This window comes from Oncorhynchus mykiss, chromosome 3, assembly GCF_057628025.1.
Source record: "Oncorhynchus mykiss isolate SJ-2025 chromosome 3, ASM5762802v1, whole genome shotgun sequence".
Taxonomy (NCBI): Eukaryota; Metazoa; Chordata; class Actinopteri; order Salmoniformes; family Salmonidae; genus Oncorhynchus; species Oncorhynchus mykiss.
The window spans coordinates 58,742,853-58,759,973 of record NC_143024.1 but is presented as its reverse complement, the minus strand read 5'-3'; the positions used below and the strand labels follow the sequence as shown (position 1 = coordinate 58,759,973).

Sequence of the window (17,121 nt, the reverse complement as noted above, 5' to 3'; positions counted from 1 at the left end):
GAAGCTGGAAAGACTGCAAACTAGCTGCACTTCATCTTGTTTGAACTTTTTCAATTTACATTTTACATTTTTTTACAATTTACATTACTTTCTTTGACATAACATTTGATTTGTATATATCCATACAAATTGTGCCAGCTGATTCATGATTTCGACTAGTTGAGAAATGCTGCCTGTCTGTCTGTCTCATCCCAACACATTCATTACTATGGGACAGATGGAGATCGAATTTGAATATTGAAACAATATTGCAAATGTCGGAGAGACAGCAAGGTTTATTCCAATCTCCGCTGTTGAAAACGAAATCTTAGTCTAAAAGAAATGTGAGATAATATCTAGATGCTTTTTATAGTGAAGATCAAGTTTATAAATTGCCTGGCTGGGCTGATGAGACAGTGGATTGCACAGTCAGATGTGGAATAGACACCGGCTGGCATGCGATTATAACCAATCAGCATTCAGGATTAGACCCACCCATTGTATAATATATAGATAACCAACACATGTGGCATTATTAAACATTTGTACAAAAAAATCTGTTATAAATATGATCTTAATAATTGTATCGGTAGAGATATTATATTTTTACACTGTGAATCCCTCATAAGCAGGTGCGTGTAGGGTTGCACAATCCTATGTTTTCCAGAAGTCTGGAAGATTCCTGGAATCAGGAAGAAATAAGCAGGACACCTAGAATCCTCCAACCAGGATATCTTTTGGGTGGAAAGTTACTGTCATTTTTCAATCCTAGGCCTATGTCATAGTCACCTTCGACATCGGGGCTGAGGTAGTGTCTGTGGTTCCGCTGATGGTTATCTTCTCCCAGGGCAGGAAGAAGATGACGCGTCCGTCGCTGGTGGCTGGGTCCAGGAGACCCATGTTGTCTGGACTGAAGGTAGGGGGGCAGGGGTGTGGTGGAGGGGGGAGTGGTGGAGGCAGAGGGGAGGAAGCAAACAAGAAGACTACATTAACCTTTGGTCTGCTGGGGGGCGTGAGAGGGCCAACTGGGGGACACCCCATAATCAGGCTCCTGTCAACTCTCTTTCCAGGAGATTAATTCTGCTGCTTTCAATCCCAGCTACGCCGCTGCTTCTGTATAGTTCCAGCCACACCATAGCCCACATATTGTCCTGTTTAAAACACATGCACACGGTACTGACTCAATTTAATACAGGAAACAGTGGAGGGGTAGAGGTGGCAGGAGGGGGGGGGGGGGGGGGGGGGGGGTTAGCTTTGTTCCACAGTGAACACAAATAACATGCATCATCAAGAAAACCAGCACTGAGAAGGGAGGAATCCAATCAGGAAGTCAATTCGCAACAGCGTCACAGGAAAGTCTGGTTGAGTAGGCCAAAAGCTCTCTTCAAAAATCGGAAATCATCTGGAGATAAACGGCATACAATGCCATCTGTTTGCTTGATTTCACTCTTCGAAAATGGCCTCGTCGACCTAACAGGAAGTGTGAAGATACACAAAAGGACCTGATGCTCCTGAACAGAGCCGCTCAGCAGTAAGTACCTGTTCTGAACCATCCATGCAAGAGCTTCTTTAATCTTAAAGAGTACCTATGTTTTGTCCTGGCTGTCCCTGTCTCCGTGGCCCAGCCGAAGGTGCTAATGAATTGATCAGGCAGGCGCTAATGATGCAGTGACGCGGGGGGGGGGGGGGGGGGGGGGGGGATGTGACAGAGACGGAAGGGGGCGTCGTTTGTTACCTGTAATAGCCCGGGATGACGATGTGCACCCCAGCACTGGGCTGATAGATGTTGGGGTTCTTCTGATCATCCATTTTCCGCAGTGCGTCGGTAAAAGGTCCCGTGGCATTGATAACACATTTGGCTCTGACATCAAATTCCTGCCCTATGAAAGAAAACAGCATCAATCATCAGGAGCCATTCATCTGTACCCAGTGACAACCGGGATTATTAATTTATCAGCCGACACCCCTTCCGTAATAGAGTGGCTCGCGTGTGTCCATGGGAGACTTCAGAGGATTGTAATTAATAGGAAACAGACACACCTAATTTCCCTCTCGCCTCTTTGTGTCAAAGTGCAGCCCAAGAGGCAGTGTGTGAGGGAGTGCTTTTAATGTGCACAGGGAAATGTATGTGTCCCAAATGGCATCCTGTCCACTATTAAGATAAGTACTTTTGGTCAGAAGTAGTGCACTATATATGGCTAAGGTTACCATTTGGGATGCAGACAATGTTTGTTAATATGCTGCATGATGTTGACGAGCCTTTATAATGGGGCACATATCAAAGGTAGCATGATGAAACTAAATGATCTGTTTTGACAATGGCTTGAATGATGGACCATCCTCCTAATTTGACTTGTGTCCAAATGAAAGCAGAGACATTTACCTCTGACATAAAAATGACATTTTGTTAGAATTTAAAGCAAAATACTGATTCAATGTGTTCCTAGTAGCACTTTCCATGGGGAGGTCTCTCTCTCATAAACGAAAATGTGAAATGTTTCTTCCTCTCCTTCAGAAGGAAAGAAAGAAAAGCACCACTTCCATCTTTAAAAACATGAGGGGGCAGTCATGTATTGAGATCCTCAAATCTTGGTTACTCATGAAACCCATCTGTTCCCCTTACAGCTTTATTCCTCCAAAGCCATTCCTATGCATGACATTTAAAAGGTAAGTAAGGCCATTTGGAGAACGCTCATTCCGTATTACATTGCTAGCAGATCTGAAAGAGCCCTTTACACCATAAAACCCTTATAAAATATTAAAGCCCCACATTAGATGTGCTATGACTATGTGCAAAATAGCCCTGATTAACAGGGCTCCCTAACAGGCAGGCTCTGAGCGTTAGCGCCTCGTGGTGAGTGCTAGGGAGCAGGGAGGAAGAAGCAGCGGCTTTGTAGCTGTAGTTTTACCTGTGATCACGTCCCTGCAACGCACTCCACAGACCCTCTCCGTGCCCATCTGAGGATCTGCCCTCTTCAGTAGGTGCACCACTTCAGTGTAATTGGCTATGGCAGCCCTATACCTAGCAGCAGTGAGGGTGATGGCGAGATTCATTCGAGCATCGTTGTGTTGTCCTGCAGCAGGGGGACAGGAACAGGGGAGCGGATGTGAGTCACCCCCAGCCTGTGACTGGTGGTATGGAAGTGTGTCGGAACCGATATGTCACATCTGTCCCTGTCACTTTGTATCAGTGGGATGGCTGCTCTGGCCACACAAGGAGGACACTTAAAGCCACAGTGGGCCTTTGGCCTGTGTGTGCAGTGGGGTCCGCGTGCCCTGACCTCCCCAACCCCCGTTCCCCTGCACTGGGCTAGGGGGCTCCACAAGAAGAGCAGCGGGCTGAGCTCAGTGAGCTGGGCTCAAAGTGTTAAACCAACCAAGTTGAGGGCTAGGAGTTTACTAACCTGTTCTTTGAAAGCCCATGCCTATTTTTATACACACGCACTGCATGAGACCGCAAGTGTGCCGTCACTGCCTGCAAGCATGACACTCATTTTGTTACAGGAAACATAATCACTATAATATGTGTGCTTCATGCACGTTGCTCCCGATTTAATAGGCACCTCAGTTAGGAAACGCAGGAGACTAGGTCAAGTGAGGATAGACTCAACTTAAAAATCAATCACTAATACTGCTCCCTTTCAAAATGGATGAAAAACAGGGGGGGGGGGGGGGGTGATAATGGTAGTGATAATTGCAAAAGAATCATTCGCAATGTCCCTGGTAGCCATGCTCTCCAATACATCAGCATCAGGAGCGGGATTCTGACAGGGACGGATTCTCTTTGTAAAGCAGAAGATCCCTCCTCAGATTCCTTTTAATGAAGAGAGGAATCTGGTATGAAGATGTATGGATGAATCCCTCTCTGGCTTGAGAATATACCCAGATCTATGTTCAAGAGTCAGCAGGTCATACATTCTGTCATTTAAATTGAAAGGGTCTAAAAGGTGACAAATGAACAAAGCCCGGTTTCATTAGGAAGAGCTTCTCATGTACGTCTTTGAAGATCTATCGCTGGGAAATCTGTTGGTTTCTAGTAGAGAAGAGGATAGAGATGATGAATCACTTTTAATGTTGGTGTCTTGGACGACTTTCTTTCTGTTTGTTTTTACCAGGTCGGGGTTCAAGTCCTCATTGTTGGCCTTGAGGAGGAGAGAAGGTTGCTACTTTGCAGGAATGAGCAGGTTCTTTTGTGCCCTGATTTATTTTCGGTTTGAACAACCAGAGGCTAGGTAACTGGTAGGCTCTGCTGGTTAATGCTACCGCATGCTCCGAGCCATTCCACCACTAAGAAAAATAAATAAACTGGAAACAAATAAGTAAAACACAAGAAAACATCAGATTTAAAGGCCACATTTTAGAATGAATTATATACAAGAGTATGCACCCAGCCATGATGTATTAGAAAGACCATAGTATTCCCTTCCAAATCTCTGTGGGCTGAATATGACCATTAGAGTGTATGGTTGGCTAACATGCACTGTGCTGTGGATGTACACAGCAAATCAGATACTTAGGGGCTAGAGTCAGTGTGTCTCATCCCGGATGATTGTTGAGCCCCCTGCTGACCTCTAACCTCATGATTCACAGTTCGCCACTATGTGCCTGTCTCTGCTGCCTGTCACAAATTAGCAGCGCCCAGATTAGAGCTACACCCATCACAATGTTAAAATAATCTGATTACAGACCACATTCATCACAATGTTCAATGTGATTTCATTCCAGTTGAAATCAGCTGGTGTAACAAGGGATTATTACCATGGCACATTAATGACAATGGGATTATAATCTGATAATCATAACGATGCTAATAATGATAACATGTAACACAAATAATCTGAGGATTAAAGCACAAGCCATCAATAGTGAGCATAGGGCTCCGAGCGTCATGTCTCCCAGTTGAGTGGAGGCCCAGCCCCCTCCCTTAAAGCCCCTACCTCCTCCTCCACTGTAATCCGCGCCTCCTGGAGGTAGAACACTCATTGAAGTGAGAGGAACTCCACGGCTGGACAAAATGCTGCAAAATGACAGGGACAATAATGACAATGAATTTCATGTCTCCCAGTCATGAGAGAGAGATGCTTGGCTGGGCTGACTTGTCCAATTAAATTGTTGCAGGTACAGCGGGGGACACAGTTATTATCCCAGACGCTTCTGTGAATTACTCCTCTGGCTAAAGGAGAGGAGGGCAATGAAGGGAGGAGAGATAAATACACACAAAGAGACTGTATTTCCTAAAAAAATGCATGTGAAAATGATGAAGTGTAATAATTGTTATATATCACCTTATGACAGCTATACTGTAATTCTGCGTAGGATATAATACTATTCACTGCCATCAAATTTGAAATAGATCCATTTCAATTAGAATGTTTTGATATGTAGCTCATCATGTGTGTGTGTGTGTTGTTTCACAATATATTTAGTAATTTCTGACCAAACCGTATACGTTTGTCACAACTCCATAATCTAAGGCATGTCTACATGTTGAAACTATGTGAATATGATGGCTTGAGGAATCCTGAGGAGATGAACTGAAGCAATCAAAGACCAAACCCCAAGAAGGAAGGTCAGCTTTGAAAATGTAATTCCCACAATAGTCCCCAATTGAATAATGGCATTTTAAACAAATGACAGCTTGAGGGAAAAAGTGTATAAACTAACACATACAATACAACATAATATTTCAATCCAAGTCTTTGTGGCTTTTAATTTTCTGTCTTCTCCCAAAACAATCTGATATTTAGAAAACGTATTGTTTTTAAAAATATATAATCATATTAGCTATTTTTCCATTGAAAAAAACCAAATATAAATAGCTTGAGCATAATGCCCCCTCTCCCACTTACTTCTGCTAAATGAGTAAGGCTGACAGATCACTGCTCAGATCGCAGACACATTCCCTTAGAAATATGTTGCCTTTTTGCAGTACATGGGAATCCACATATCCTCAAATGTTAAATGAAGTCTGACAGATAGCCTGGAGAAACCAAGTTGGGAGTTTGAGGCTACGGAGGAGACCTTGAGTAAACAGGACATGCTATGTACACCCTGGCTAACAATCAACATATGCTTTGTTTTTCTGATGCCAACACGAGGCACGTTTAGCCTGGAGAAAGATTTGTCCTGGGACTGGTTGGAACTAACAAGGGAATGCCTACTGGCTATTTTCTGCTTTAAGCCATGTTATTTCTCATTTGTTTACGCTCACATAGCCAGGCCAGCAATTACATTGCTGTGCATGAAAAGGGTTATTTCTACGAGGGAACCCGAAAAGGCCAAAGATTAAGGAGGGAAAAGAATAACAAAGATAATAACATATAATGTGTTCTACATGGGACTACATCATATATGTTAGCGTGACAGAGATATCATTTTTTTTTTAATGGATTCTTAGTGAAAAGAAAAGGGGATCTTAAAAGGTGCAGGGCCTTTTTTGCACATAGGACTGATTGGACCACTGAGTTGAAATGGTTTGCAGCTTACCGTCAGAGTAGACAATGGCTCCCAGCAGTTTGTCCCTCTTCAACATAGGAAAGAGCTCCAGAATCCTTGGTCTTACTGAGGAACCCTTTGGGTTCTACACTGAACCCAAAGGGGTTCTACCTGGAACCAAAAGGGTTCTTAAAATTCTACACATTTCTCATGGGGCAAAGAGAACTGCAGTTTTATAGGTTTTCTAATGTTATCATACACATTTTGCCATGAGACTGAGAGAAAATGTTGCTGTTTTACAGCACATTTCCTGTAATTATACACATTTTGCCATGAATCCGAGAGAACATTAAGCATTTTTAAAGCTAATTAAAGCTTAAATATGGGTGTGCTGACTGATAAAGGCACTGGGTTATTGCTAAATGAACAAAATAAGTAGGCAGTGGCATGGTGCATATAGCCATAGAAACACAGTGACATGCCTCAATGCGGTCATATTCATGGATTTTTGGGGGTGTGGCTTTCAGTTAGTTATTTTGGCCACCCATCCCATGAGAGTGAATGTCATTACAGTTCATCTGAATGTCATTCCAGTGCACTGCTTGCTATGAATTCTATCTCATGGTGTTTTGCATGTTTTTGCTCAATCTGATTGGGTACCTTCCCGGCTGGTACTACATATGTGAAACAGGCGCATTTCTACTTTCTGTAATCAAAAAGATCATTAGAAAAGGTCATAAGAAAGTGCCTCTTGATGATGTCATCAAATCCAGAAGATTTACTATGAATCTATTAGGTATCATTCTGTACATGTCAAATAAACAACTAATAACACATTATGAGCTTTATGGATTACAATGGAATTCGGAAGGTAGGTTGGTGTAAAATGGGCACTCCTGTGTGTGATGGATATAGGATTTGTGTTGGCATGATGACTTACGCAATGCATGGCAGAGCACTGGAAGCCAATACAGATTTCTCACACCCTTCAGTAATGAGGCACACCTGTACACTCCTTTAAATACCAGAGACGGATCTTAAATGTCATGTGCAATTAACGCTCATGATACCAGGCAGCACCAATCAAATCAAGCCCCTAAGTTCACACAAGGCTCAGAGAGCCGGGGTGAGATGGTAAGATGGTGATCAGGAACGGTGGACCATCAGCCATTTCACCCTCAACCACGATGGACCTCTCTTAAAGTTTATTGTCATTCAGCTGAACTTGTCTCCATCTTCAAAAACCCCATGTCTTTACAGAGGGAAAGGTTTACTGCTTCATGTGGTATTTTCGCGTGGTGTACGTAGTGAGAACCTGTCTAAGATGCTGAGATGGGAGGGTGTCCTTACGATATCCAGAAGTTTGGAACGCTAATGTAGTGCTTCCTTCACCATCATATACTGGAGGAGAAAAGAAGATACAAAAATATTTCCAGGGAATAAAATCATAGTACAAGCTCAATCATATCCACATAGCCCTTCCTGAAGCCTGGTTACAAACTGTTTCTCTCAATCCTAATACAATAGTACTGAGGTAACCTTAGAAGAAATACTGAAATACACTGACTCCTATCAGAGTAGCTTATAGAACCATGTGAATCAATAACTATTTAATACATTCATGCTAGTGGAGTCCTGTGAAATAACGTAAGGTCAATGTTTTTCTTGAGAATAAATATATATATATATATATATATATATATATATATATATATATATATATATATATATATGTGTTTTTTTTCTTTTTCTCAAGATATATATATATATAAAATGGGTAATGTCTTGTTAGGTCAGGGATTTAAATAGTATAATGGTGATTAATTGTTTATTAGTTTATTAGTAGAAACATGTAAAAGTTATTGTTGTCATGGATGACCAAAGTTGCCGTCCCAAAACAAATACGGAATGGCAATGCCTTCATTCTTTTGCTTTCCGTTTCCTCCCTGGCATGTAGAGTAGGTGAGAAGCCTGTACTTTGCTACACTGCTGCTGACTTTGCAGTTACGTTTCCTGCAATCACACTAATTGGCCCCTTCTCCAGCTCACCTCCAAGACCCCAGCATGTTCAAACAGATAGGAAAATAAGACTCCCAGAGAAAACACAGGCCTAAAATAATGAGATTCTTCAAGTGCTCTGAAATGTAACAGAAAACTGTGACATTTGAGTTTGAACCTGGGTGTCTCTTCTTAACAATACATCGACAAAAGAACACCTAAATGCTTTATTCCTCCCATTACTCTGATATAATTTTCCTGTATTAGCCTAATTCCCATCTTGATAATGACAGTGGGGCACTAGTTACTCCTTCCTCTCTTTCCAAGTTGTAGGAATTCTTTGAAATAACTTTGAAATAAAAATCACAGGCAGTAACTCAGAGAGCATGTCAAGACTTCTTCTGAATGAAAAATGATCACGGAGGGTAAATAAAGCAATATGACCAGACGGACCAGGAATTCACCGGATAAGTGTCAGCTGCAGAGAAAAAATGAAGCATTTACCTGTTCGTAATCTAATTTCACGATGGCTTTCTGTAGATATCGGACTCCTCCGTGAATGAGCTTGGTGCTCCGGCTGCTGGTCCCAGATGAGAAATCGTCTCGCTCCACCAGGGCAGTTTTAAGATCTGACAGAGGGAAGGGAACCAAGGCAACAGATCAACAGCAAGCTGATATGTGGCTACTTATTGTCCCAAATGTTTAGAATACATCACATATTATTTTCATATGAATGTCCTTCTGTTGTAATAATTCATGATTGGAGACATTTTGTGCAGGCACACGTATTCCATTGGGGAAAAAACGGCAAGCATTTTCATAATTCTTCACTGTGTGAACCATAAAAACAAGTAAAAAAGGTTTTGATAATAATTCAAGGACCCAACAAGTAAAGAAGAAAAAAATATATTTTTTAAATGTAAAAAAGAATCTATGCACTTTACTTTGTCGTGTTTTTGTCAATATATTGTTATCTAAAAATGAAAGTAGGTCTATATTGCAGGAGAAATTGTCTGGCTTCCATAAAATGATTTAACATTGAAACCGCTCGTCACTCCCACCATTAGAGGCTTGTGTTCTGTCCCTGACGGATAAACACTGTAAATCCCAATTTTGAAAAGAAGAAAGGGAAAGTAAAAGTGGATTAGGAAAGGGGGATGAGGCGGGGGGGTTCCACCCTCCTATTTCACCATTAGACAGTCAAAATGGATAAAGGAGAAAAACTGCTTAAAGAAACCTCTAACCAGCAGCATAGATAATTGATTTAGGATGTAATGGTAACTGCAAGAGGAACCCTCATCAGGGGGAACAAAAGAGACATCTTCACATTTTTGGTGAGTGGACTTTGCCCCCCTGGTCTTTTCCAGTGAAACGTCCTCCAAGTCCTATTAGCTATTCTGCAGTTCCATCCTCTGGAGCTGGCCTCTGAAGCGCCTTACAGTCTGAGCTCCAGGGAGACGGCTTGGAGGCAGCTTCAGCACAATGACTAGGAGGTTATGCAACATCGGGATGGAGAATATCCCCCCACCCGATGCTGTGAGGGGGGACTGGAACAAAAGTGTGCCGCCACTCAGAATCCCTGCAAAATGCGGTTACAAACTGCATCTGTGGTGCTAGCTGAATAAATCGGATTCGTCAGAATTAAGAGAGAGAACATGTGAGAGTAATCAAAAGAGTTTTTCCTTAATAGTGTGTGATATCCACAATGAAGTGTTCATAGTTTATGTACTAGTAGAGAAATCAGACTATTTCACTATCAAATCACGAGCCCAGAATATTGGCTGTTGATGATACCCCTAAAATATTATGTATACAGTGCATTTGGAAAGTGTTCAGACCTCTTGACTTTTTCAACGTTTTGTTACATTACAGCCTTATTCTAAAATGTATTAAATCGTTTTTTCCCCTCATCACACAATACCACATAATGACAAAGCAAAAACAGGTTTATATACATATATTTTTTTTGCAAATGTATATAAAAAAATATTTTAAAACATTTGCGTTTACATAAGTATTCTGATCCTTTACTCAGCAGTTTGTTGAAGTACGTTTGGCAGCGGTTACAGTCTCGAGTCTTCTTGCGTATGATGTTACAAGCTTGGCACACCTGTTTCTCCCATTCTTCTCTGCAGATCCTCTCAAGCTCTGTCAGGTTGGATAGGGAGCATCACTTCACAGCTATTTCCAGAGATGTTCGATCGGGTTCAATACCGGGCTCTGGCTTGACCACTCAAGGACAGTCAGAGAGTTGTCCCGAAGCCAATCTTGCGTTGTCTTGGCTGTGTGCATAGGGGTGTTGTCCTGTTGGAAGGGGATCCTTCACCCCAGTCTGAGTTCCTGAGCGCTCTGGAGGAGGTTTTCATCAAGGATCTCTCTGTACTTTGCTCTGTTCCTCTTTACCTCGGTCCTGACTAGTTTCCCAGTCCCTGCTGCCAAAAAATATCCCCACAGCATGATGCAGCCACCACCTAGCTTCACCGTAGGGATGGTGCCAGGTTTCCTCCAGTTGTGACACTTGGCTTTCAGGCCAAAGAGTTCAATCTTGGTTTCATTAGACCAGAGAATCTAGTTTCTTGTGGTCTGAGAGTCCTTTAGGTGCCTTTTGGCAAACTCCAAATGTGCCTTACTGAGGAGTGACTTCCGTCTGGCAGAGATGGTTGTCCTTCTGGAAGCTTCTCCCATCTCCACAGAGGAACTCTGGAGCTCTATTCCCAGATCTGTGCCTCGACACAATCCTGTCTCGGAGCTCTACAGACAATCCCTCTGAACTCATGGTTTAGTTTTTGCTCAGACATGCACTATCAACTGTGGGACCTTATATAGACAGGTGTGTGCCTTTCCAAATCATGTCCAATCAATCGAATTTACCACAGGTGGACTCCAATCAAGTTGTAGAAACATCTCAAGGATGATGAATGGAAACAGGATGTACCTGAGCTCAATTTTGAGTCTCATAGCAAAGAGTCTGAAAACGTATGTAAATGAGGTATTTCTGTTTCTTATTTTGTAAATATTTGCAAACATTCTAAAAACCTGTTTTCACTTTGTCATTATGGGGCATTGTGTTTAGATTGATGAGGAAATGTGTTTATTTAATCCATTTTAGAATAAGGCTGTAACGTAACAAAATGTGGAACAAGTCAAGGGGTCTGAATACTTTCCGAATGCACTGTACATAGTATAGTATAGCCTATAGAATAGTAGCCTTCCTAATACTGAGGTTACACCACCCCCTTTTGCCCTCAGAACAGCCTCAATTCGTCGGGCATGGACTCTACAAGGTGTCAAGAGCATTCCACAGGGTTGCTGGCCCATGTTGACTCCAATGCTTCCCACAGTTGTGCCGAGTTGGCTGGTAGTGGATCTCTACTCCAAATAGCTCGTTCCATCTCATCCCCACAGATGCTCAATTGGATTGAGATCTAGTGACGGGGCAGGCCACTGTAGTTAGTTAAATTCACTGTCATGTTCGTGGAAGCATTCCTGGACAATCCTAGCCTTGTGGCATGGGGCATTATCCGGCTGAAAAAAATCTATTTGTAGATGGATACACTGCTGTGATGCTCCTGATCGTGAATGATGTTCAGATATTCAAATGTTGCCTCACTTTTAACAAGCGGCCTAATGTGTGCCATTAAAACACACCCCACACAATCTCACCACCACCAGCCTGCAATATTGACACATGGCATGATGGACGCGTGTTCTCATGTGGTTTCCTCCATACCCAAGTACTCCCATCAGCGTAAAACAACAGGAACCGGGATTCATCAGACCAGGCAATGTTTTCCCAATTCTCCACTGTCCAGTGTTTTCGTTCCTTAGCCCACTGCAACCACAGTTTCATGTTTTTTTGCTGAAAGAAGTGGAACTCTGTAAGGTCGTCGTCTGCCATATCCCATTCGTGTCAAGGTATGACGGGTTGTGCATTCTTTTATGGGTCTTTTATGGGCGCCAACGTTGTACTGGACTGTCAGTTGACTAACTGTAGCCTGTCTGTTGCTCTGCACTTTTTGTGTCAGCCTCCTTTGTCTTTTCATCAATGACCCGTTTTTCGACCACTGGCCTGCCGTTGGCTGGATGTACTTTTGGGTGGTGGACCATTCTTGATACACACAGGAAACTGTTGAGCGTGAAAAATCTGGCAGCATTGCAGTTATTGACACAAACTGGTGTGCCTGGCACCTACTACCATACCCCATTCAAAGGCAATTAAATATTTTGTCTTGCCTGTTCACCTGTCTGAATGGCACAGATTCAAAATCCATGTGTCAATTGTCTCAAAGCTTAAAAATCCTTCTTTAACCTGTCTCCTCCCCTTCATCTTCACTGATTGAACAGGCCTTAACAGATGACATCAATAAGAGATCATAGCTTTCAGCTGGATTCACCTGGTCAATCTACACTATATATACAAAAGTACGTGAACACCCCTTCAAATGAGTGGATTTGGCTCTTTCAGCCAAACCCGTTGCTGACAGGTGTATAAAATCGAGCACACAGCCATGCAATCTCCATAGACAAATATTGGCAATAAAATAAAAGAGCTCAGTGACTTTCAACGTGGCACCGTCATAGGATGCCAACTTTCCAACAAGTCAGTTCGTCAAATTTCTGCCCTGCTAGAGCTGCCCGGGTCAACTGTAAGTGCTGTTATTGTGAAGTGGAAACGTCTAGGAGCAACAACGGCTTACAGAACGGGACCGTCGAGTTCTGAAGTGCGTAAAAATCCTGTGTCCTCGGTTGTAACACTCTAAACTTCCTATGGAAGCAACGTCAGCACATGAACTGTTCGTTTTTAGCTTCATGCAATAGGTTTCCATGGCCGAACAGCCGCACACAAGCCTATGATCACCATGCACAATGCCAAGACTCGGCTGGAGTGGTGTAAAGCTCACCGCCATTCGACTCTGGAGCGTTCTCTGGAGTGATGAATCACGCTTCACCATCTGGCAGTCCAATGGATGAATCTGGGTTTGGTGGATGCCAGGCTAATGCTACCTGCCTCAATGCATAGTGTCAACTGAGGAGGAATAATGGTCTGTGGCTGTTTTTCATGGTTTGGGCTAGGCTCCTTAGTTCCAGTGAAGGGAAATCTCAATGCTACAGCATACAATTACATTCTACACAATTATGTGCTTCCAACTTTGTGACAACAGTTTGGGCAAGGCCCTTTCCTGTTTCAGCATGACAATGGCCCTGTGCACAAAGCGAGGTCCATACAGAAATGGTTTGTTGAGATCGGTGTGGAAGAACTTGACTGACCTGCACAGAGCCCTGACCTCAACCCCATCAAACACCTTTGAGATGAATTGGACTCCCCGACTACGAGCCAGGCCCAATCGCCAAACATCAGTGCACAACCTCATTAATGCTCTTGTGGCTGAATGGAAGCAAGTCCCCGCAGCAATGTTCCAACATCTAGTGAAAAGCCTTCCCAGTAGAGTGGAGGCTGTTATAGCAGCATAGGGGGGACCAACTCCATATTAATGCCCATGATTTGGAAAGAGATGTTCGACTAGCAGGTGTCCACATACTTTTGGTCATGTAGTGTATGTCATGGAAAGAGCAGATGTTCCTAATGTTTTGTACACTCAGTGTAAATTCCCGTCTTGCTTCAAGCCAGCAGTTAGCCTATCCTGTGTGCTGCAAATAAATGATCCACGTGCAAAAGAAGCGCAAGGAATGGACAGATAAAGCATTAGGAACAACTGGTAGACTGCAAGTGACAAAGACTGCAAAAGGCAGCTTATTCCGTGTCACAGCGTCTTAGGCACAATCTGAGCATGTGGCTCCTCCCCCCACAATGAGCACATCAAACTCCTGGGTGTTGTGCAAGGCCGTTAGCTGGGCTTGCCTGGATCGGAGCTCGTCTTGGAGGGCCACGTTCGGCAGTTCAAAGAGAGTCGGGCCTAGACCATCAGCACAAACAAACCAGTCATCCATTTCATTGTCATATGACTCCAGGGGACAGTGCATGTGAATAAATGTACTTCATTAGTATGTATATGTCTTCACATTCTTTGTGATGGATTTTGTAAAAAATAAACCATGTATTATCTGTGTGAAAAAATGGCAGCCCCCACGAAGGAATAAAAAAATAATAAATAACATGCTAATTCATAATAAACCCTATACCCCACCCCATTTCCAAATATTGTCTTTTGAGATTAATGACAAAACCTGCATGCCACATGCATATGTGTTAAGATAATTTGTACTGAGTACAAAAAATATATTGCAGAGAAACTATAAGAAAGAAAAGCTAATACAGAAGCCTAAATACACTAAAAAGTATTGATAGTATGGTACAGTAGCATTAAGTATGGCCAGATTATCTACAACAGAACAAACAGACAAAACACTGCAGGAGAGGTCACTCAAAGGTCACTCAAAGGTCATCAGTAAGGAGATGTGAAGAACTAGCCTAATTTCTTAGCAGCATGCATAATGAGTGACATTTTATATAAACTGCTTAGAAGTTGCTTACCCATTAATAGTTTGGGATGATGACAATGAGCAAGATGGCATTATAACAAATAAAGAATAAGCAAAGTCTTTGTAAGGACAGGATTAACATTGTCAAACCATCTCCTGATATCTCATCATTTCTAAACATAAACTGTATAGGTCTATTACATCAAGCCATTCAAATTGAGGTCTACAAGGCCAAATATTACCAAGATCACCAAAAAGTAACCACGGTCTCTAAGCCTAGTTGGTTTCTGCACATATTTGACTTGGCTGACATGCAGTTTTCAAGTTTCACTGTAGCATTTCAACAATGTGGACTCTAGAGGCTCACCTGTTTTTCTCTGTGTCCAGTCGGCTGTGTAAGGCCATAAAAGGCTACCAATCCTACACTTGCTATGACAGCAGTTCCTTTGTCTGCCTTTCGGAAACGCTATGCTTCCTGCAAGACAAAATACAACTTTCACAGAGAAGAAAAAAGGAAAACACAGGTCTTTATCGGCCTAGCCTATCATCATCATGATCTGTCTCTGAAAGCAGTTAGAATTGGCCTACCCCTTTTTCATTGCTTGTTCAGTTTACTGAAGGTTTAGGAAATTGCTCTCAAGGGCGCTAGTGTTGTGGTCGCTATTCTACCCTGACCAACAGTGGTGGTTTGGTGTGCAACTTTTTCCTGATACCGTCGATTTCAACCAGAGCCTGGCCTATTCAACTGTTGCCAGGACAGCCTCCTCATCAGCACCACAAGTTGGAGTGTGCAGCAGGCACGAGGCGAGACAATCCTGCCATCCAGCTGCTCAAGTAGAAAGCCATGCAGCTTATGCAAAGCTTGAGCCAATTCCCTCATCCATTCTAGGAGACTTTAGAAGGACCGAAATGGAAACATAGCAAATTATGAAGCAAAGATGGAATGACAGTAAATAGTGGCAGTGGCTCAGAGTCAGATACAAAGTTGCCTCGTGATTTCATCTATTTCTGGTTCTAATATAGATCCATTAGAATTAGCCTAGTTAAATAACAGAGACGTGATTTGAGAGTAAGATGAAATCGCATCTAATCAAACCCTGTCAATTTGTAATACAAGTAAATAAACTGTCCTAAAACAGGCTAGACCTAAATTCATACAAAGCCCAACAGTGAGATGTGGACCTAAATTTGCCCATTTAGATCCTGTTGTCTTCCACAATGATTAGGACAGCTAGATTAATCATCAACAAAAAGATTTACAAAGAAACTATTGGTTTCCCTGATTTTCAATCCAACAGGCAATTGATTGTGGCATCAAGGCCACCTGCAGCTTCAGAATACATTTTGGGGAAAAAACAGCCCAACTTGGAAATATTGCCGCACGACATGAATATGCAGGGCCTCGATACCAGCAGTGTCATTACTAATGTTGCTGCCAATTACAGAGCATGTCATGACACTGTGATTCATGAATATTCATCAGTGACTGATATAGAGGCAGTGCTATGCAAAGGCCTCTGTCCCCATTTTACTGTCTCATTGTGAATGGTGAACAGGTACCTCCATCATACCATGGCGGCGCCTTCCAGCTGCAAGACAAGCTGTTCCATAAGGCATCGCTAGTTAACAGTATGTTATTTAAAAGTGTATTAAAGTGATGAAGTGCTCCTTGGCTCTAAAGAGCACGCATTAAAGCATATTAAGTAGACATTTAAGCTTGTAATGTGGGAATGTTGAAATGGGGGAAAAAAAGACAGGGCAATGGAACACCTTTAGTGTGAGCCTGCTCGGGAAAGTTAAGTTTCCTTACAGTCCGTGTCATGAAGTTTGTCAGTTCTATCAACAAATATATCAAATAGGCTACTGTGGAACATTGTTTTACCCTGAGCTACTAAACTAGGCTAAATCTATGTATCAGTATGCGACCAAATCCTTTATCTTATTTAAAAACTGCTTGACCTGAAACATTGCACTGTAGTAAGAAAGGTGGATACTGGATAACACTGCCAGTGACGGTTAAGACATCAATAGGTTACCTGGGCCATTCCATGAAAAGAGTGCCTTTTTTTGCGTCCCTTGATATTTGAAGTCGAAATTTGCGCGCCAATTCTGAATTTTCTAAACGCCTGTTATATTCAATGAAGTGCCCTTTAATAAAGATCACATGAAGAATGCAATCAACCTGATTTTCAATATGAATAACGACTTGCTAACGTGTAAGAATTCAGCATTTTGACATGTCCCTCAGTGCACCCTCTGTGACTTTCA

General features: G+C 42.4%; 1 protein-coding gene across 1 annotated transcript; it reads right to left on the bottom strand.

The window, feature by feature from the left end:
* Nucleotides 1-743: 743 nt before the first annotated feature.
* LOC110504153 (glycerol-3-phosphate dehydrogenase, mitochondrial-like) lies at nucleotides 744-12,519 on the bottom strand. The gene is made up of 6 exons (XM_090230592.1): nucleotides 12,402-12,519; nucleotides 8,917-9,041; nucleotides 6,466-6,559; nucleotides 2,889-3,053; nucleotides 1,715-1,859; nucleotides 744-889 (listed from the first exon to the last, which is right to left on the bottom strand). Exons 1-6 carry the CDS (start codon nucleotides 12,517-12,519, stop codon nucleotides 754-756), a joined length of 783 nt encoding a protein of 260 aa, XP_090086718.1. The 3' UTR covers nucleotides 744-753.
* Nucleotides 12,520-17,121: the final 4,602 nt, after the last annotated feature.